Source organism: Budorcas taxicolor, chromosome 9 (genome assembly GCF_023091745.1).
Source record: "Budorcas taxicolor isolate Tak-1 chromosome 9, Takin1.1, whole genome shotgun sequence".
NCBI lineage: Eukaryota > Metazoa > Chordata > Mammalia > Artiodactyla > Bovidae > Budorcas > Budorcas taxicolor.
The window spans coordinates 82,020,704-82,044,384 of record NC_068918.1 but is presented as its reverse complement, the minus strand read 5'-3'; the positions used below and the strand labels follow the sequence as shown (position 1 = coordinate 82,044,384).

At 38.4% G+C, this 23,681-nt stretch overlaps 1 protein-coding gene across 1 annotated transcript in view; it reads right to left on the bottom strand.

Annotated features, from left to right (window-relative positions):
* OPRM1 (opioid receptor mu 1) overlaps window positions 1-21,529 on the bottom strand; it is a 41,035-nt gene extending 19,506 nt beyond the window's left edge. The window contains 4 exon segments of the mRNA XM_052646105.1: window positions 21,059-21,379; window positions 21,381-21,416; window positions 21,418-21,505; window positions 21,508-21,529. Of these exon segments, the coding sequence (XP_052502065.1) occupies window positions 21,059-21,379; window positions 21,381-21,416; window positions 21,418-21,505; window positions 21,508-21,529 (467 nt within the window).
* Window positions 21,530-23,681: the final 2,152 nt, after the last annotated feature.

The following is a 23,681-nucleotide window of genomic DNA, read 5'->3' as shown; positions in this document are numbered from 1 at the left end:
TTTATGTGAGAAATAATAACTTTTATAAAGTACAGTAAGGCTTCAGTTCAGTTCAGTTCAGTTCAGTTGCTCAGTCATGTCCGACTCTTTGTGACCCCATGAATTGCAGCACACCAGGCTTCCCTGTCCATCACCAACTCCTGGAGTTTACCCAAACTAATGTCCATCGAGTCGGTGATGCCATCCAGCCATCTCATCCTCTGTCGTCCCCTTCTCCTCCTGCCCCCAATCTCTCCCAGCATCAGAGTCTTTTCCAATGAGTCAACTCTTGGCATGAGGTGGCCAGAGTACAAACACTTATATATACCTTTGTGTAAACTGATGCTCACAGAAATCTTACTAGTATCTAAAACAACTATGATCATTATCTTTAATTTTTAAATGAAATTTCTTGTTTTTAAATGTTAATTTTTAATATTGTATCTTTTAAAAAAACTTTGGCCACACCATGTGACATGTGGAATCCTAGTTCCCTGACCAGGGATCAAACCCAGGGCCCCTGCATTGGATGTGTGGAGTCCTAACCATTGGACCACCAGGAAAGCACTTATCCTTATTTTAAAGAGAACTGAGCTTTAGAACAGTTGTCAAGGACAAAAAAAGCTTAATGTCCTACACTTGAAACATTTGGATGCTTGTTGCTATGCAAGTAAAATGCCTGGATAGTTTGAATATTTTTACTGGGAGTGTGTGTATGTGTCCTGTAGATAGAACCATTCACTGCATTTAATATTAGCACAACATGTTGGAGAGAATGATACATTAGGATACTGTGTAGGAAGTTGAAATAAGAAAGTTCTCATTGCTCCTGAGTTTTGCACCAGAGATTTAATTAAGATCTGTGAAGACTCAATTTAAAATTCCATTTGTCAGAACTGTTGATGAGCATTCCCTGTTTATCCCCTTTAATGTGTCGTAGCACCTGCTGATATCTAAATATTTTGGCATTCAATTAATTTCTGCAACAGTAGCTGTCCAAAATCTTTTAGGACCAATTGAAGGAAATATGAAGGTAATGCAATTAATTAGTGCCTGGAGATCTTGGCTTATGTAAAATCATGTATTTATAAAAACTATTTGCCACCCAAGAAGTATATAATCCTTTATAATTCAACTATCATGTTGACCTGGGATTTTTATTGGAAACAAAACATAAGGTATTGAGATCTCTTAAAAAGTATTTTTGGGCAGAAAGATTTTTGGTATTTTTCCTTCCCCTGTGGAGAATTCAACAGCACTTGTTAGGAGAAAACATAATTCATGAATAGACTAGTTATTTGGCAAAGCAGATAAGTCCCATTAATTTTTAAAATTAGAAATTTTAGGCTTCTGGTGCAACAAGAGCTATTAAATCAATATAGAATTATCTTTCAACTGGGACTAAAATCACTTGGCACTAACAACATTTTTAGTCACAGATTAATGTATGTAACAGTATTTTAAATAGGGAAACTGCAAACATGATCTTGAATTATCTTTTGGTGAAAAAGCTCTTTAATGCAATATTTTACCACTTTTCAGGATTATCTATCACTTTTGAAAATTTCTCCTCTTTTATTTTTATTTTTTGTATTTTTCCTTATACCATTATACATTCTTTTTTTTTTAGAATCTGAGGAATATAAAAAGTAAAATACAAAAGTAAAATGCACCGTAAGTTTAACAGGTAGAGACAAACTTTGATAACATTTCATGTTTAACACTCTATGATCAAAGTTATATATTTCACATTTCTTCTAGCTTAAATACTTATATCGGATTTTATGTATGAACTAGAATATCAAGCATTATAGCATATTTTTAATTTTCATAGCTACATTTATATTTTCAAATTAACTTATGTCATCATAAAACCCTCTGAGTGTCAACACTGAGTCAAACATGCATTTATTTAACCCCTTTTTATTTTTGCCAAGTACTGTGCTGGGCAGTGGTTCTCGACTGAAACGTATGTTGGAGGGGCATTCAGTATGGTAAGAGACCAGAAACAAGTGTTTTCCAAGCAGTATGTGAGGTTTTATGGCACAGTAGCTGGTGATGTGGCAATGTTGAAAGAAGTATCTCACCTGTGTTCAGGCTTTAGGAAAGATACAATTATTCAACATTTGTTTCATCACATGTAGAGTGCCCAGGGAAGTATTAAATTTGCTTCTCGAGTCACCTGTCTGGCTCAGGCTGTCCAGGATTTTGTCTCTGATTGTGACAGGAAGGGGATAGTAGAAGACTGACTATAAATAAGTCTTTCTATTGTTTGTTTTTCAGAAATAAATGTAAATCTAGTTGTTTTCCGGTTGGTCTGTTTCCAAGAAACAATTACAAATCTATGTTAAATGCATTTAATTTAGAAATTTTACTACCATTTTGGGCTTCCCAGGTGGCGATAGTGGTTAAAAGCCTCCTTGCCAGTGCAGCAGATAGAAGAGACACAGGTCTAATCTCTGGGTTGGGAAGATCCAGAAGGGCATCGGGAAGGGCATGGCAACTCACTCCAGTATTCTGGCCTGGAGGATCCCATGGACAGAGGAGCATGGTGGGCTACAGTCCACAGGGTCCAGAATCTGACATGACTGAAGAGACTTAGCACATATGCATTATCGTTTTAGCTGTTCAGCTACTGTCGTGTCCAACTCTTTGGACCCCATGGACTGCAGCGTGCCAGGCTTTCCTGTCCATCACCATCTCCCAGAGCTTGCTCAAACTCATGTCCGTTGAGTCAGTGATGCTATCTAACCATCTCATCCTCTGCCATCCCCTTTTCCTCCTGCTTTCAATATTTCCCAGCATTAGGATCTTTCCTAATGAGTCGGCTCTTCGCAACAGGTGGCCAAAGTATTGGAGCTTCAGCTTCAGCATCAGCCGTTCCAATGAATATTCAGGATTGATTTCCTTTAGAATTGACTGGTTTGATCTCCGTGCAGTCCAAGGGACCCTCAAGAGTCTTCTCCAACACCACAGTTCAAAAGCATCAGTTCTTTGGTGCTCAGACTCTCACATCCATACATGACTACTGGAAAAACCATAGCTTTGAATAGACGGACCTCGTTGGCAAAGTAGTGTCTCTGCTTTTTAGTGTGCTGAGTAGGTTTGTCATAGTTTTTCTTCCAAGGAGCAAGCGTCTTTTAATTTCATGGCTATAGTCACCATCTACAGTGAGTTTGGAATTCAAGAAAATTGTCTGTCATCGTTTCCATTGTTTCCCCATCTATTTGCCATGAAGTAATGGAACTGGATGCCATGATCTTCGTTTTTTGAATGTTCAGTTTTAAGCCATTTTTTTCCACTCTCCTCTTCACCTTTATCAAGAGGCTCTTTAGTTCCTCTTCACTTTCTGCCATAAGGGTGGTATCATCTGAATGTCTGAGGTTATTGATATTTCTCCCAGCAATCTTGATTCCAGCTTGTGCTTCATCCAGCCTGGCACTCCACATGGTGTACTCTGCATATAAGTTAAATAAGCAGGATGACAATATATAACCTTGACGTACTCCTTTCCCAATTTGGAACCAGAACATTTTTCCATGTCCGGTTCTAACTGTTGCTTCTTGTCCTGCATATAGATTTCTCAGGAGGTGGATAAGGTGGTCTGGTATTCCCATTTCTTTAAGAATTTTCCACGGTTTGTTATGATCAACACCGTCAAAGGCTTTAGCAGAGCAGAACTAGATGTCCTTGAATTCTCTTGCTTTTTCTATCATCCAACGAATGTTGCCAATTTGATTGCTGCTTCCTCTGCCTTTTCCAAATCCAGCTTGAACATCTGGAAGTTCATGGGTCATGTACTGTTGAAGCCTGGCTTGGAGAATTTTGAGCATTACTTTGCTAGTATGTGAGATGAGCGCAATTGTGTAGTAGTTTGAACATTCTTTGGCAGTGCCCTTCTTTGGGATTGGAAGGATAGGATTCCAGTCCTGTGGCCACCGCTGAGTTTTCCAAATTTGCTGGCATATTTCATTTTACTCATAGTGGATAATTATCCTTTTTTACCAGTGTATTTTCTGCTCTATGAAGTGGGACTTCCATTTCTTGGCCTAAACTTTGTGCTTTTAAATATCTGTGAAATGGTAAGTCCATAGCAGAGGCCAGAAAAGTCCCTTTAGTCACCTAGGGTGACCTCTCACATGACACAACACTAAGATGGATCTGAATTTCTTAGTCTCACATTATCTTGAGATTTCTCTTCTTCCGTGTCCTGGGAGGAGCCTCACTACTGTTGTTCTAATATCATAGCTACGGTCATCTCCTTTCTTCTCCGAGGGAGTCATACATCCATTGGTTTTTCAGGGGGAAAAAAATCTGTCCATTGAGGATCCGTCTTACAATGTTTGTCAGTGTTTAGTCTATCCTATTGATACAAGAGGCAAAATTCCATGCCCTACTCATCTCCCTGGATAATTCACATTCTTCAATCTGCTTCTAAAGCGTGGAAGGTGAAGTGAAGTAGAGTGGAGTCTTTGGGAAGACTTTGGTCATAGAAATGGAATAAAATAGGTTTCCACATCTTTTCATAAGGACATGAGAAGCAAAGAAAGAATTAAAGGCGAGAGCCATGTGTGAGAAGGGAGACTTGTCAGTACTTCAGACATCTGCTTACCTTATTTAGGCTCTCTGGAGTTAATACTGACATGCCTGGTTACTTTCACTTGGCAGTAACTCCAGTCGACTTGCCCCTAGCTTGTCCGTCTGATGTTTTGCTCAGTAGAGAGACAGAGGAATAGACTAAGATGCTTTTCTTTGAATTTAATTAGGCAGATGATTTAGCAGAATCTTTCAGTCAAAGTGTATCTTTTCTTACTGATTGATTCTCCTCAAATTCTTCCAGAGTTAATGCTTCCAGATCCAATTTTTTCTCAGTCTCTCTTATCTCTCAATAACCCCTCTCCCATTTGGATTCCTGGGGACAATGAAGTTGGAGAAGGAAAAGGCAAGGACTCCACAGACCTAGGTTCTCATCTCTACTTGAATATGGAAAACATTTTGCTCCCCAATTAAACAAAGACTACCCATGTTATAAGAATTTCACTTTGGAAAATTCCAAGTTTCTTTCAGCTATTAACGCTCAGAGAAACAATGTTCTAAAAGTTCTTATTTTGGCAAACTAGAACTAGAAATGGGACACTGAAACACAGAGGGCTGAAATAAGCATGGCATTAACATAACAGTATAATCAGTATAATTCAGTGTACTGAAACATTTCAGCTCCATTATGTCCTATTACCCTTTGTTATGCTGTAAAATTCAGGGATAAGAGAATTTCTTTCTTTCTTTTTTTTTTTTTAAGATAGTCTCATCCTCGGGGAGCTTACAATTTAGCAATTTTGTAAATTTCAGAATTTTTTTTTTTTAGAAATGTAAAAAGGGATCCCTGAAATGAAGGGAAACTTGAGAATGGCTGGTGTTTGGCTGTATAATAGATCCAAAAAGCCTAGTTTGATCTGTCACTTGCAGTACTGACACTGGCACCCTGGCTGTCTCCTGGTCAGTTTATTGATGTAAATTGTTGGCATATGCTGTTCACAGCATAAAATGATGCTTCTGGGGATCAAGAAAAAGAGTACCTTTATACCACAATTGAGTTTTTGTAGTTAGAAGTTCCACAAATAATTAATGGATTTTATTTCATTTTTTTTTCAGGTTGAAGGGCAGACTCAATCAGAGACCTGAATCCAGTTATCCCAGAGACAGAAGTTCAGTCCAAAATGTCACAGCTTAATATGAAGGAAAAACTCCTGATTTTGACCTCTCAAAAGCCAACTTTCCTATTTTCTTTATTCCCATTTCAGTGGGGGTGCAGGCTATCAATAAAGAAAAAGTCATGAAGAGGTTATCAATTAGGGAACGTTCTGGGAAGTATGATAGGTAAGGTAAGATAATAGACTAGCCAGTCATCCTAGTGAGACCTCAGAAACTAGCTCGATGAAACTAAACATAACAGTTTTGAAAGACCTTAAGTTTCAGGGCCATGTAGGTCTTGTTTCAGATCTTGGTATTATCATTTATTAACTGGCAAATTTGGGCTTATTACTTAAATTTTCTGAGATCTGCTCTCTTCATTTGTAAAACTTGAAAGATATCAGTATCTTCCTTAAATGGTTAATGTAAAGATGAAAAACATTTCAGTAGTATGTTTAAAGATTATTGATATGGAGGCTAGTGTATACTGTAACTTTCAGCAAACGTTAGCTAAAGTGATGATGATGATGATGCCTCTTATGGGTTTCAGATTTAATGAAGCAGATACTATGTGCTCTGATAAGACAGAGGTTAAATGTTTATACTTATAAAAGTGTTAATTTTGCTCTGCTTGTATTGATTTTTTAGAATGTTTTCTCTTGTGTGCTAAAGGTAACTGATGCATCAAAACCTAGATTTTTCTAAAATCACAGCTATTTTCCTTGACTGCTTCCCCCCAATGATTTGATTTATTTAACTTTACATCTTCATCTATCTTGACTAGAACGTTGACCAGAATATATTATTTTCAAATGTCAACATAACTTCAAACAACTGGGTGGGCAGAATATCTCAGCTACATCAAAGCATGAATTCTATTATTGTTCCAGGAGACTAAATTTTCTGATAAAGGACATATATCTTTTTGTAAAATATGTTTCAAAAAGCAATTAAAGTAAGGGTGTGTGAAAGGGCATGCTTATTCTTTCATTCATATGCTCTTATTTTTGAGTTTCTAAAGTGTTGAAAAAAATAGTACTCTTGAGGAAATTATCATTGGTTTGGTTTATACGTCTTAATATATGCTTTGTGGCATTGACTCATGTACCAGTGTCTTTCATGGAAATGTGACACATTTATTTAAAGACTGAAAACTTCTATTTATTTTCAGAGTAATGATCCTTTTTCAAAAGATGACATCAATTTCTCCTTTGATAGTTGTACTGTAAATTCCACAAAATGGATAAATTTTGAATAACATAAGATTTGAGCTTGACTTCTAACTTGAGCTCTCTGCTGCCTGTGTTTCTGAATGACAGGGTGTTCAGAAATAAAACTGACATTGTTTCAATGCAGGGACACACTAAGGAATGTCTTACAGCAATGGTTCTTGAGGTTTTCTTCCTGTGAATCCCATTCATTCCAAACTCCACTTTCATTGCATTATCTTTCATACTTGTGGAATATTTGTAATATCTGCTTTGAGATACATTTATAAATCCTAGTCAATGGGGTTCTCTTTCACTGTTCTATGAAAATTAACCAAGCCCTACTCCACTCACTTTTCTTTATCTTGTCTCTGAAACATAAATAATATGTTTAATGAAATTTGGAAAATTAAATAAAGACTTAAATCAAAACGTGTCCCATTGCAGTAAACCTTGGGAAGAGTGTTTGTCAGATAGTATGACTGAAGAACCCTGGGTTAGTTACCATAGTCCTACCTTTGACATTTATCAGCTGGTGAAATTTTCTTCTCCACTAGACTGTACTTTTAGAGATAAGTAGAACCTGATCTGGGCTTCCCAGGTGGCTCAGTAGTAAAGTATTCATCTGCCAATTCAGGAGACATAGATTCAATCCCTAGGTTGGGACCATACCCAGGAGGAGGCAACCATTCCAGTATTTTTGCCTGAAAAATCCCATGGACAGAGGAGCCTAGCAGGCTACAGTCCATGGGGTTATAAAGAGTCAGACATGACTGAGCAACAGAGCATGAGAACTCAGCCTATTTTTCTCAATGGTATATTTTGGAGCCTCAAAGAGGGTGCTTTGGAAGTAGTGTTCAACAAACATGAGCTTCAAATTCACCTTCTTTAGTATTAGTTTGGTTTACAATGTTTTTCCCTGTCTATATGCATATTCTTTATATGTTTTATTTTGCAGTGTAGTTAAATAAGCTTTCTTTTCTCATTAGAAGAAAAGACTGTTTGAAGGATCAATATTGCCTGCTTTTAATAACACCTCTTAGTGGCCTTGGATCACCATCACCAGAAGCATGCTCATATTCAATTTCATTCAACCCATGTGGTTTCCTCTTTAGAACTGATGGGGACTGAGTAAGTATGAAATTATAATGTTGACAATAATTTCCCTAGTTCTTTTTGGCAGGCACAATCAGGGTCTGATATTCAGGTTATACTGCCAGCAGCATTTTTCAATTAGCATTTAATACTCCCTCACAATATGCTCAAACTTTCGCTGGCACTGAACCCAGTGTTTCAGTGAAAAATTGCTCAGAAGCAAAGGCCTTTTCTTTCATTGATCTCCTTGTTCCCCTACAGTTTCTGTACTTGGAATACTCTCAGCTTTCAGGGACACTGTAGATCTCAAAGATATTATTTTCTACTTTGTGCTTGCTTTATTTGTAGTGTTTACTGCTATGATTTTAAAAGTTGACAGGCATTGCCTTGCAAGTCCTGGAAAATTTTATTATGAAGGTGTTAGGGATAGACATTCACACGGACTCACTGTACCATCATTAATGCATCCTCCATGAAGAGTTCCATTTTTTCACCTATTTTACTGTGATTAGTGAGTCAGACTCTAACAGAAGCCAGGACTTTTTGCAAAGATGTTATTTTAAATTTCTAAATTTTCAAAGCTTGTATTCAGAGGACACCACTATTATAAGTTATTTTTTCTAATTCAAGTAAACTATTCTGCTGAGTAAAAAGGAGTTTCATCATATGAAGTCTGTGTTTAGACTTAGATTCTGCCTTAGACACTTTGACTATAATACCAGTTTAAATGTGAAACATCTAAGTTAAAAATAGATTTTTTTTCCAGAAAAAATTGGTTTGTGTCTTTTTTCTCTATCAAACTTTTTATATAACATAGAGAGGCTAATCAATAGGGAGCTGAGTAAATTGTGGTTAAATGTCCTTAGAATTCTGTTCACATCATCTTAGTGTGAACAAAATGAAATTAGAGTAATCCAGGGCATTGGAATGAATCAAAGAATGACGACAGGGACCCCATGCAATGCCTTGCCTTACCTCTGCAGAAATCGTAATTCCAAAAGGCTAAGCTGTGTTTCAAAGTGTAATAATATGATTGATTTATGAGAAGGCAAGAATACTGAGGGAATGTTGAGATCTTGCATGCTGATGAGTGAACCCAGTGGGAGGGAAGAGAAGAAATTCCCAGAGGGAGGGAAAGTGAAAGTGAAAGTCACTCAGTCTTGTCTGACTCTTTGCGACCGCATGGACTATACAGTCCATGAAATTCTCCTGACCAGAATACTGGAGTGGGTTGCCATGCACTCCTCCAGGGGATCTTCCCAACCCAGGGATCAAACCCAGGCCTCCCACATTGCAGACAGATTCTTTTACTAACTGAGCCACCACAGAAGCAAATAACTAAACTTCTTGCTCTTATATAGCACTTTTAGAATTTACCGCACATTTCCGTATATCTTATCTAATTTGGACCTAAACTCCAAGTGAGGTTGAATGTGATTACCATTCCTTTGGTAAAGTTAACTAGTGAGACTCAGGGAAGCTCTGTGGCTCTGATAAGTAGTGAGAGGCAGAGATTCAAACGTGAGTCTCCTCGTCCTAAGGTTAGCACTGTGTCCATGCTAGAACGCCTATTATTAATGGAGCCGATTGGTCAATTTCAGGGAGCTTTTTAAGACATCCTGGGCTTTTGCTTTTCAGGGAGGTAGTTTAATTTAAGATTTATTCTATAAACAGCTTCTTAACATTCAGAGAAATCAAACATATGGACAGATCTCTTAAACCTCCTTGCCCAGCAGGACTGTTTTCTCCTCCATGAAATAGACATCCAGATCTGTGCACCTCAATCTTGACTGTACAGTAGACTCATTAGACTCATCAGGGAAAGTTTTAGATCTATCTATGCCCAGGAGCTATGCCTGGACTGTCTAATTTAATTAGTCCAAGGTGGAAATGGGTTTTCTTTCTTTTTTAAAAGCCTTCCCAAGCGATTCTAGATGTCCCTGCTGGTCCAGTGGTTGAGAATCCACTTGCCAAAGCAGAGAACATGGTTCGGTTTTCAGTCAGGAAACAAAGATCCCACATGCCATGGGGCAACTAAGCCTGTGAGCCACAGCTACGGAAGCCTGTGCACCCTCAAACCGTGCTCTGTGATGAAAGGAATCAACCACCACAGTGAGAAGCCTGTGCACAGCAAGGAAGAGTAACCCCAGCTCTCCATAACTAGAGAAAGCCCACATGCAGCCAAAATAAATCCATAAATAAATAAATAAAATCATAAAAAAAATCCTTCATAGTTGATTCTAACATGCGATCAGTATTGAGAACCACTGGAATAGAAGATTGAGAGATCTTCTTGGTGTCTAAGTGGGTTGCAAGGGTTCCTGCAATATCTCAGATGCTCCATGAGTTAGCTCGAAGGAGATTCAAATTTGATTATCCATTTTATCCTGCCTGGGTTTCTCACTAGAATTTAGCTCCGAAAATCTCACCTAAATTCTGGGAACTGTAGCATTCTTCAGCTAGACTATTTTACTCATCCAGTTGGAACCCTCTTTAACTTGGCTCTCCTTGTGGACTTGAACCTACTGGCCACCCTGCTGATCTAAAGAATTCCTGGACATTCCAGAAAGTTTTCTCTGAGCACAAGTAATCAAAGAAGCAGTCATTGGAATACAAATGGGGACTGAATTAAAGATGCGAAATCAGACAAGGAAGAGATTCCAGGGAATTTTAGGAAATGATTGAGCAAAACCAAGGGCAGGAAGCCAGAGTATTACAAATACCACAGAACACCTAGGCTGCCCCTAGTTCTCTTTATCCGGCTGGGCAGTCTAAGTTTTAAAACACAGTCAATAAACCTTTTCAAAGCGACTTTTGAAAACCGCTAAAAACAAAATTTTAAAAAATGATCAAGTTATGTAAGTCAGAAAGAAGAGGAAAAAATTCCAAGTGACGAGCTTTTGTGCTTCAAAATGCCTAAATAGAGGTGGAGGGAGATGAAGCTGCCAGTCACCACCTGGGTGCATGGGGGTGGATGTGTGTGTAGGTACAGACGTCTTTGAGGACAGATTTCATATTTGCTAAGAAGCTAATATGAATTTACAGGTGACAGTTCCAGTTTTTCCTGAAAGCTTCAAATGACTGAAGATGAAAATACTGTGAGAAGGCCTAGAAAATTACACCGATTTAAGATAACCTGCAGCCATGACATTAAAAGACGCTTACTCCTTGGAAGAAAAGTTATGACCAACCTAGATAGCATATTCAAAAGCAGAGATATTATTTTGCTGACTAAGGTCCGTCTAGTCAAGGCTATGGTTTTTCCTGTGGTCATGTATGGATGTGAGAGTTGGACTGTGAAGAAGGCTGAGTGCTGAAGAACTGATGCTTTTGAACTGTGGTGTTGGAGAAGACTCTTGAGAGTCTCTTGGACTGCAAGGAGATCCAACCAGTCCATTCTGAAGGAGATCAGCCCTGGGATTTCTTTGGAAGGAATGATGCTAAAGCTGAAACTCCAGTACTTTGGCCACCTCATGCGAAGAGTTGACTCATTGGAGAAGACTTTGATGCTGGGAGGGATTGGGGGCAGGAGGAGAAGGGGATGACAGAGGATGAGATGACTGGATGGCATCACTGACTCGATGGACGTGAGTCTGAGTGAACTCCGGGAGTTGGTGATGGACAGGGAGGCCTGGCATGCTGTGATTCATGGGGTCGCAAAGAGTTGGACACGACTGAGCGACTGAACTGAACTGAACTGAAGATAACCACAAAGCATATTTAATAGATGGTAATTTTTCAGAACCACTATTTTCTAAGCACTTACTCCTTAATCCCTGGCCAAGAGTGGTAATGGATATTGTAAACTGTCTGGGTTAGATGAAGACTAGGAGTTGAAGATGGCCACTGGGGTGACATGGAGATGGTCCTATGTGATTGCTTCTTTGACCCAACTTCAATATTCGTTTCAGAAAAACAGTATCCTCTGTCATAACAAAGCAGTATTCTCTTTCCAAAAAATCAGTGAGAGCTTTTCTGTTTTGTATGGGACTTCCCTGATAGCTCAGTTGGTAAAGAATCTGCTTGCAATGCAGGAGACCCTGGGTCAGGAAGATCCACTGGAGAAGGGATAGGCTACCTGCTCCAGTATTCTTGGGCTTCCCTTGTGGCTCAGCTGATTTGTATGAAACCTCATTTTGTATTGATATTTCTTCTTCTTGAAAAACACTGCAAGTTGGTACTAGATATTTTAACAAATGCTTTGTTTCCATCTAATAAATAACAAAATGCAATCAAATTTGCCAAAGAAGAAGATATGCTCTTTTTTATGACCACTGCAAGACTATGAATTCTACTCAGTACATCTGTACCAGAGTTTGGCAAATGACAGCTTGTGGGCAAAATTTGTCAGCTAAAAATGGTTTTCTGTCAGAATGGTTTTACATTTGTAACTTGTATTTTAATTTTTTATATGTATAATAATTAGCTTGGTTATTTTTAATCTGAGGATGCTATAAGGAAGTAGTTTGGTAACACTTATTACGGAAAAATTTGCATTATAGAATCAAGTAAACCAAAAGAAAGGTTTGTATCATTTTGTACTGAAAGAAGAATCATTTTATTCTTGCAAAATGAGTCAACAAAAGAACATATGGCATGATTATTTTCTGATAATCAAATGTATGGATTTTCATAAAATTCAAAATATTATATTCATAAAACATTAGGTAAAATTATTAAATATGCTATTAGAAAATAAATTCTTTTTTGTTATTAATGATTAATATTTTAGAAGCTAAATTTTTCCATGTCTGCCTTCTACATCTGTTTTAGTTAGAATAACAAAAACCAAAAATAAGTTTATAGGTAGTTTTATATTTTTAAGTGGTTGAGAAAATAATATTTTGGGGCATGCAAAAATTATATGGAAATTCACATTTCTGTGTCTACATACAGTTTTATTGGAACATAGTCATGACTATCTTCATTTTGCCTGTGGATACTTTTGGACTACTGTGGCAGAGTGGAATAATTGTAACAGATACCATGCGGCAACAAAGCCTAATATATTTACTTTCTGGCCCTTTACAGTAAACCTTTTTAACACCTGGTCTAGACTGCGAGGTCATCCCTCTATCTGATGGGTGGTGGGTACATCTAAATGCAGTAAAATAAGGTGAATTCTTTCCTTGGGATCACTTAAATCCAAGCTTTACATTGGCTTATGAAAACATCTTGGTATAAAATAGATTTTTTTAGGTTCCAGAATTGTCTCCCTACTTCACTGGTGCATTCTCACCCTTCTCAGAGTGGAGGGACCAGGCTAATTCACACATCTGGAGCCATTAAATTATAGGCAGTTTAGCTTTCTATTGAAAACTAGGGTAAGAATTTTGTGGCTTAGAAATTACTCTAAACTTTGTTGAATATAAATATCAAGTACACTGTATAGAAAACAATGAACAAGGACCTACTGTATAACATAGGGAACTCAACTCGATATTCTGTATTACCTATATGGAAAAGAAACTGAAAAAATAATAGATATGGGTAAGTGTGCTGTGTGCTAAGTTGCTTCAGTTGTGTCTGGCTCTTTGTGACCCCATGGACTGTAGCCCACCAGACTCCTTGTCTATGGGATTCTCCAGGCAAGAATATTGGAGTGGATCGTCATGCCCTCCTCCAAGGGATCTTCCCAACCCAAGGATTGAGCTCGCATCTCTCACGTCTCCTGCACTGGCAGGCTAGTTCTTTACCGCTAGCGCCACCTGGGAAGCCCCAGATGTAGGTATGTGTTTGCTGTACTTGGTTGCTCAGTCGTGTCCAACTCTTTGTGTCCCTGTGGACTATAGTCCACTAGGCTCCTCTGTCCATGGGGATTCTCCAGGCAAGAATACTGGAGTGGGTTGCCATGCCTTCCTCCAGGGGATCTTCCTAACCCACGGATTGAATCCAGATCTCCCGTGTTGCAGGCGAGGCACCAGGGAAGTCCAGATATAAGTATATGTATAACTAAATCACTTGGCTGTTCACATGAAAGTAGCATATCATTATTAATCACCTATACTCCAATATAAAATAAAAATTTAAAAAATGGCTCCAAATGTAGTGCTGAAGTGCTATTCGTGTCCTAAACACAAGAGGACTGTGAGGTGCCTGACAGAGAGAGTAGACATCTTAGATAAGTTTCATGCAGATGTTATAGAAGTGTTGGTCATATGTTCAAAGCCCATGAGTCAGCAATACATATTAAATAAGATGCCTTTTAACAGGAACACACATAACAGAACATTATGTATTGATTAGTTGATGAAAATGTAACTGTATGCTCACAAGATCCTCCCCCTATATTTCCCCTAGAAGCAAAGCTTCAGTCTTCTCTAATTCAGTAGGTAAAGTGAATTCATAGGGGGAAAAAAAAAACTACCATGAAAAATGAGAATTGATTATAGTAACTTTTAATTTTTTCACTCTTTAAAATTTGACTTTCTGTAGGTAAATTATAAGACTAACAATCTATTTCCCATTCAAAGTTTGTGGGCTCATGTGTAGATATATATGCATTTTATTTGAAGTTATTATTTGCTGATATCAATCCATTGGTACAGATCAGTTTTCATAGCTCAAGTCATAAAGGCTAAATATGCATGAACAAGGCAATGAATTAAGGGAATTTTCTGAGTTAAGCTTTACATTTGAATAATCTGAGGAATATCTGCTGTGCTGAAAACTTTGGATTACAGAGTATTTTAAATATATGCAGTCCTGTTATTCAAGTCTGAAATGCTGAACTTTTTGGCTAACACAGAGAGATCTACAACCATAGATCAAGTTTTCAAGGATTAGTATCAGTTATTTTGATAAACTTATGAGAAAATGCAGATTTTTCACATAGTAGCATTTATTATGGACTACACTTCAGGGAAATTGGTGGTAAGAGTAGTTTGAGGAGGCTTCAAAGAGGAATGGTTTTAAGTTGGGACTTGAAGAAGACGAATTTTTATAGAAGAAAGAAGTATTGAGGTCATGAGGGAAAATAGAAAAAGTAAAGAAAAGGTATAAAAGAAATTAATACATAGCATTTTTGAAAACAGTGAGTGGATCAGCTTGGTTTAGTTTATTCCACATTAAATTATATTAATACTTGTTAGTACATCTTAAGGATTACTATTTGAACCACTTCAGGGCACCTACTTATAACCAACTGATAAACTAATACATGAAACTGCACTTGAAAGTATTCTTGCCTGGACAGAAATTGATGTCCAGAATAGAATGATCTCTTTCTCATTTCATATACTCCATTGCATATTTCATCCTGTGTAAAAGCCCTACCTACCCTCCCCATTGGCTTACAAAGATTTACTTGATTAGACTTGGTAGAATCTCTCTGATAAGTTTTACAATACAACATCCAGAAGGTGATTAATTCCTGAAGGCAATATTAAAATAACTTCTGAACAAATCAAAGAGAAAATGAAAAAGAGAGAGAGAGAGATCAGAACTGAAGCTGAATCTGAGAAGTCTGGGTCCAGATCAGAATCTTCTGTGTGATCTTTGAGACTCAACCACAGGCAATCACCAAGGGTCTACCTGGCAGGCTTCACGAGGGAAAGCATCCTTCCTACCACTACTTAGTATACAGTCTCCAGGGAGTTGCGGGCAAGGACATGTGCCCCTCCCCCGCCTTTACCAACCATGCTCTTGGGTGTATATGCATCCTTAGCCCAACAACCTCCATTTGGACACCTTCAGGAAAGGCTTTAAGATACTTTGCTTAATGGATAGGGAGTAGGCAACAGCCATGGATAGTATTCAGCATAATTCTTGAGGTCAGGGAGCCCTTGGTGCTTTTGGTGAGACTCATCCCAGGGGTCTCTCTGAAGACCTTCGTATCAGGGGTCCTTTAGAAATTCTTCTTACTCTGACTCTGTGCTTTCCCACTTTTACCCCATCCTTTCTTGTTAGTCCTGGTCCCTCGGTCCATAAAATGGGAGTATCCTATGATTTGGGGCTCCTTGAGTAATGAGATGATGGCCTCTTTTCCCCTTCTCCACATCTGTGCTCATACATGTGATCTGGTGTCTTTCTGTGGGGAAAATGCAACACTGAGGATGGCACCTTTCCTGTTTAACCTTTTGCTTATTCCCTCCCAGGAAGTGAAGAAAGGCTTCAAGGTGACTTTCAGTGTCGTTCATTGTCTTAATTGACCACTACAACATCTGGCCGCTCAGCATTTTCTCTCTCTGACAGAATCCGTTTGAGCTCATTTAGAATCCAAGGAAGTGAGATGGAATGCGAAATCGTTTATTGTTGTAGATGACTAGCTTTTTTATCTCCAGATAGTAGAGGTGTAAAAACTATGGAGAAACAGTCCTTGAAGTTACCGCAGAAAATGTTAGTACTACAAGTTACCAACCAGACTAGATGTTCGTCTAAGTAACCCATTTTACAGAAGAGGACTATTATGCACTGAAGAGTTTGAAGTTGAACCATTATTGTCACTTTTCTTCTATGCTACTCTTCCACTCTGGATTTATTTCTTGGTTCAAGGACTCTTAGACTGAGGTACTGGTGGGGAAGGAAATAAGGTGGCCTGAAGCAAGAATGGATGGGTAAAGAAAGGAGTTGCTATGACAAGCTCATTAAATGATGTTTCTTGTATATGATGCTTCTTGTGTCTGTTGTTTCAGTTCAAGGACCCTGACATTTGCTTGAGCTTACTTGTTATGAGTAGTCTTACAGTTATTGCACAACAAGGGATCAGTGCAGAAAGAGATGGTAGTTTGTCTCTTCAGAGAGCCTTCACTTTCTTTACATATCAGATATCCTACTGCTACCAACACCCTGACCTCAAGAAGTATACCGCATACTATCCATGGCTGTTGCCTACTCCCTATCCATTAAGCAAAATATACTAAAACCTTTCCTGAATCCAGAGGCAGAAAAAAGGTGAAAGGAAAAGCTTGGTTTATAAATGGTCATGGTAGTTCTGACTGGGGCTATGTAGAATTTTCCTTAAGAATTTCTAATTGTTAACAACAACCTACACTCAATGAGTCTGTAAAGCTCTATTTATTAATCAGAAATTACATAGTAGCCAGTTATAAAATAACAGAAATGATGAGCTTTGCAGTGCCTGAGACAAGAGCTTGGGTGAAGGTAAACCATTTTGGAAAGGGATTTCAGGGAACTGAGGTGGGAGGAAGGCTGAGCACTGAAGAACTGATGCTTTCAAACTGTGGTGCTGGAGAAGACTCTTGAGAGTCCCTTGGACTGCAAGGAGATCAGAGCAGTCAGTCCTAAAGGAAATCAACTCTGAATATTCATTGGAATGATTGATGCTGGAGCTCCACTACTTTGGCCACCTGATGCAGAGAGCCAACTCATTGGAAAAGACCCTGATGCTGGGAAAGACTGAGGGCAGGAGAGGAAGAGGGTGATGGAGGATGGTTGGATGGCATCACCTATTCAGTGGACATGACTTTGAATAAACTCCAGGAGATAGTGAAAGACAAGAAAACCTGGCATGATGCAGTCCATGGGATCACAAAGAATTAGACACGACTTAGCAACTGAACAAAGAACAGCAAAGGTGGGAAAGAAGAAAAGTGAAACAGACAATGAGGAAAAGCCAGCACATGGCTTGAAATGGTCACATGTGGACCAGACCTTTCAACGTGCTTCGTGATCTGTACAGAACTGTGCATTATTTTGATTGACTTTTTTCTTTAAAACATTCTTGACAATAATATACTACTATCCCATTTTAAATGATGGCCACATTCAGCCTGGATGGGAGAGGAATTTAGGGAAGAAAGGATGCATATATATATATGTATGGGCTGAATCCCTTCACTGTTCACCTATCACAACATTATTAATCAGCTATATCCCAATAGAAAATAAAAAGTTTAAATTAAATTAGAAATTAAAAAAATCCCAACAAGTGGAAAATGTCAGCATTCTTCACACCAGAGAAGGCCACCTGATCCCAGATTCAAGGAACCAGAGAGGCACACCAGGAGGCCACCGGAGACCGGATTCGAGGATTATAGGCCCTATACACGCCCTAATCGTATCAACAATCTGACCTTTGAACTGTTGCTATAAAACTCTCATCAAATCCTCCTGTGTGGGGCCATATAGTTTCTGAGGCAGAAGCCCACTCTGTCCCCCTTTGCCTGGCAAAACAATAGAACTATGCTTTTCTATTTAAAAAAAAAGTGTTTGCCATATCTTGTAATATTTTATCACCAAACTTTTCCAGAATATTTGTGGTAATTTTCATAATATAGTTATCCCACAAGTAATTTTTTTCCTCAAGACCATAAAGCCTTTCAGATAATGAACAGTTATAACATTCTATCATCTAATATCTGGATTTTAAAACTTTAGATATATGACTATCTCTTTTTCTCCCTCATGTTTCTTAGAACAACACTATAGGAATGATACTTAAGTTATATTCTTTAATAATGTTGCTGATGAAGGTATGATGATGATAAAGTGCAGACACAGGATAGAAAATGACTAATCAAGGCATCCATAGTATCTTTGTTGTTATTTTCCTGCCATTGTCATTGGCGCCTCATGTTTTAGTTAATGTATTAAGACATTCTAATAAATGTTACGTTGATCTGGTTAGAAAACCCTAACTACTTAATAATTCAAAAGTATTTGTTGAATTTTGAATAATAGCAGGAAGTAAGCATTTTACCTCAATACTTTAATAGATACAGCATTATATTCATCTTTTTAACAGAGGCAATATCTGTGAACTGATCACTTTGTAGTGAAATAGCCATAGCATGGAGATAGTCTAGTTAAATATTCTCAGCTAAATAGATATAGTTCCTTCACTCCCCAGAGGCTTCTCTCATTACTTCATTGGTCACTGAACTATTTTTCTGTTACACAGTCATATTCCCAGAAGATTACCTGACCTTGGAATTAAACACCTGACTTGCACAGGTGGGTGTTTGAGGTGCCTTTTCAAACAGTACTGTATTTTGGTTGGAACTTTAAGCACAGAAAAATAAAGCATAATATCATGTTCTCAGTAAGAGACAAGGTCACCATCCTTTTCCAAGTCATCAAAAGTTCAGAGGTAATACCTTTAAAACAAAATCACCCAACTAGTAATATCTTTAGCACTAGAATAAAACCAATCTGTTTATTCCACAGCCAGTTGTTGCTCTATTGGCTCTCTGCTTTATAGAAAAGCATAAACCAGAGAGGAGAAAAATTAGGAAGGAAAATACCAAGAGAAGCAATAAAAGCATAAATGATTATGTTTTAGATGACAGAATTTCAAGATGGTTTTATAATTTCTTTTCATCCTTCATTCTCCAGGATTACAGAAATAAATTTGGATTAATTTATTATTTCCAAGTTATTATCTAACCTACTCTGTCAATGTTGTAGTTGAATTAACTCAAATCATGAGCCACTCTAAAACAGAAAATTACATTGGCTAAGAGCAATTCCATGGTATTGAACTAATGAACTTATCTGTCCTTGGAGAAATAATTTATATTTTCTGTGCCACATTTTACTCACCTAGCCTAGAAAACCTCTAGGTTTCCTTCTGGCCCTATAAGCTTATGAGTCCATGAATTTTCTTAGGAGAAAGAATAAATTTTCCCTTCATGGGCAGGGATTTAGTTGTTATTTTTATTATCATAAATGCAAACTAAGACAGTTTTTGTATTTGAGAGGAAGCTTTGTATTGAATTACATAAAGTAAATGTTTTAAAAATAAATTTTCCCATTGATTCTCTTCCTGCATTTTTCCTTCTGTTGTTAGCTTTCTTTGCAATAGATGGTGCTCTTTACTCAGAGAAACTGCTTATATGATTCTTCATCAAAAGATCAAGAAAATTAGTTTTACTCTTTAACAATCATTAATTAAAGAAATCAGACATAAAAAGCAGAAAAAATCGATTACAAACAACTTGCACCACCTCGATAAAGAAAGCATAATGGAGAAAATGACTGTTAGATGATTTAAGAGCTCCAGTGAAACCTACACTACTTGCTGAATAGATGAAGCCAATATTGCAGCTAAACATGGGAGTGCCATAGTAGGCAGAAAATCCTAAATCAAGAGCTGTGTTCAAGTGTTAAAATAATCATATACTTCTCAAAAGTTAAAACATAGTATTCCACATTAACACGTAGGATTTGAATAGGCACATCAACACCAACACAATCTACATCAATCTCAGCTAATATTGAACTTGTATATTTTCTGCCAGATAAACCTGGAACATCTGGACAAATAGAAACCGGGCCACAAACTCTTCTGAAATAATTTCACTGGATGAAGACACTTTTTAATTTCTCTAGAGCAACCATTACAACTTCCTATGTAATAGTTTATTATCCAGAATTATGTTGTTTTTGGTCACTTCTGACTTGTTTCAACTTTTGGGGGCACTGAAAAACAGTGCTGCAGTTCCGAACCACCTGACATATTCCTGATTCAGTTTGTGACTCCCCTAGCAGATCTGTAGCTGCCAACTGCAAACTGGTCTCGGCAACACAGCTGTCATGTTACAGCGAAACAGCACCATTTACTGTGGCAAGACACCAGAAAAACTTCCTCTAGGAGTGAGGAAGTGAGTGCAGCAATGGTGCAGCAAATACACTGGAATCAGCAGGAGCAGGAAAGTTGCCAAGGTTCATCTCTGAAAAAAATAGAGAAGGAAATCTGCCCCTTCGGCCCCCAATTAAGGATAAAATAACTAGAATTTATCTTCTATTTTCCATAAATTATTGTTTCCACAGCTCCTTTGGAAGGGGCTATGGGACACCGTGATTAAGAGCCCAGAGCCCTTCTGGCTCAGTATAAACAAGCTGTAAGACAGAGGCTTTTTTTTTTTTTTTTTTTTCAGCCAGAGCTTTATAGCTTTTACTAAAGCAACTTCTCTGTTTCTGAAATTTTGGATTCTGTCTTTATTAACGGAGGGAAGAATAGAAAAGTAAGTTTTTGTACTCAAGCTGCAACCACTCTGTCTAATTTCACCTCTACATTCTCCCCTGTTTTACCTCCTTTTTTCTCATCCTCCCCCCCCCCCCCCCCCAACACCCTTTATGCCTCTATTAGCCACCGAAATCCGGAGCCCTGTGGCCTTCCTTACCTGACAATCACATACATGACCAGGAAGTTTCCGAAGAGCCCCACCACGCACACGATGGAGTAGAGGGCCATGATGATGATGGCCGTGATCATGGAAGGGTTGCCGGCCGAAGGGCACAGGCTGTCGCTCCCGCCGAGCTCGGTGCGGTTCGGACCGCATGGGTCGGACAGGTTGCCTTCTAGGTGGGAGAAGTTGACCCAGGAGCTGGGACTAGGTGCTGGGGAGCAACTTGAAGGGTGTGTGAAGGGGTCAGTGCAGTTGCTGGCGTTCGTGGGGACGGCGCCGCTGTCCATGGTGCTGACCGCCGGCTGGGACCACGTTGGGAGTAACCGCGAGCACCCTGACTTTTCGGGTTCCACGCGTGAGCCGCTTCGTCTCGCCGCTGCCACAGCTCCTGTTATTTCTTACAGAGACCAACCCCGGCGGAGCCAGAGAGGAGCGTCAGGCAGGAGAGAGCTAAGCATCTGACATTATTCTCTGCTTGCAGCCCCCTCCCACCTTAGAAGTACACAGACAGGGCTCCAGCCCCACACCGCCGGTGGGGAAGGAGGGAGAGCTGTGCGGGATCCGGAGGCTGGAGCCGAGGGAGGAGAGAGAAGGGGATTTTGCGCAAAGCGATCCAACGACTCTGTTTCCCCACTCGGCACTCCTCTGTGCAAACACCTCTAAGGACAGGCAGAACCAGGAAGGGAGTTGGAGGGAAGGGGTTGAGAGTGAGACAAACGGAGAGTTTTCGGCGGATGCAAAGCATTAAGGAAGGGGGCTGACCTCACATTTTCCAGCACCGTTTTCTCAGTGTACCATGACAGAAAAGACACTGGTCTGACGCCATCCTGACATCCCAGACCCCAGAGCTCTTCTGTCTCTGCTGCCTAAGCAATGATTTGGTGCAGGGTACACAGAATCCTCTTCTGTAGCCCTCCTTGCCTCAGACTTTTTCTGTCTGTAGAAAAAGTCACCATGTGTCTCTTTACTAATGGAGAATTTCCAACCCTTCAACCCTGCCTGAGACAAGAGTGATTCCTTCTCTGAAAAGAGATGAAAAACAAACTTTTAGAGGATATCTATTCCCTTTACTTCACATTCCCTTATTTCTCCTGGAGCAGAAGATTTATTTGCATCTAATTTCTAGCTTGCTGACAAAGAGGCACAGGGAGTTGTGGCATCCTGAAAAGTCAAAGAAAGACAAGGGTGACATTCCGTATATAAATCTCATAGGTTTGGAGTTATTAATTATTGGTTTTATCTCCAGCCTTCCTACATATGCTTCTCAGTAGAAGACTGTGAAAACCAAGTGTTTACATTATTTCAGTGTATTCTAGTGTAGACATTCCAGGAAAAATTACATAGACATCTGGAACTGGAATGGCTCATACAAGGTTAAGGATTATTGATATGCTTTAAAATTTGATAATTCACTTTTAAATCCACAAATGCTTCTACTTTATTAATAAATTTTGTTTTATTTGTCTTTGTTTTTTGGTAATGTTAACACAAATTCTGAAGTAATTCTCATTTCTATTTATGGGTATATTTGTCTGCATATGTATCTTTTAACTACTAACAGTATCATTAAAGATCTCCAGTTGTTTGTAGAAAGCTATATCCTTGGTGAACAGGGATCAAGGTGAGGTAGAGAGCTTGGAAAGAAGATTTAATTCCAATATTATTTTTATCACTTGTCTGGAAAACATAATACTGGTAAACTCCACTAATCATAGATAATTTTGCCAATGTTCAGTATTTTTATCTTTTTTTATGTTGAAGGATATAATTTCAGCGATAAAATGTTATAGAGATCTCCTACAGAATAATAAAAATGCTTCACCACCTATTCTCCTATGAACTAATGTATTAATTCACCCATATTCAGCTGAAATCTGTCTGCCATTATTCAGTCTCTTGAGGACACACAGAACCAGTCTAAACTTACTTATGTGAAAGACAAATTAGCACAGTATAAAAAGTCCTTGCCTTAAACCCAGATCACTTTGTGAACCTTAGATTTGTAACTTAAACTTTTTAGCTGTAGGAATTTGCATACGTTACTTTACCTGACTGAGTGACAGCATTCTCATCAGTGGAAAAAATGTATAATACTTCATATGTCTTTTACCAGGATTAAATGAAATACATAATGCAATTGAGTGATTTAATAAATAAGTCATTGTGATTATACTTCATATATTTGAAAATAATTGAGTAGTCTCTTCTGCAAATTAAACTTTAGTTTCCTTAGACTGGGTTTTAAAAGATGTAGCTTTGAGTTCTTTCAGGAAATTGGCCCCTTTTCTAGTTACATTATAGTTTGTAGATCTGCTCTTAAAACAGTGTTCTAAGGATAACCTCCCCAATAAACACTGAACAATATTATAAACTTCCTTTTTCTACCATCACAGGTTTTGGAGCTCCATTCACTTTTTATTTTTGAAGTTACATTACTCTCATCTCCTTCTAGGTCTAGTATAGGCAAAATTTCTTAAACATAATCCAATTTAGTTCAACAAATATTTAATGATCTACTTTGGACCAGGTGTTGGAACTGAAAAAGATAGATATGATTATTTTTGACCACAGAAGTTTACCTCTTATCCTTGGTAAATCATATTTTTCCTATTGTATA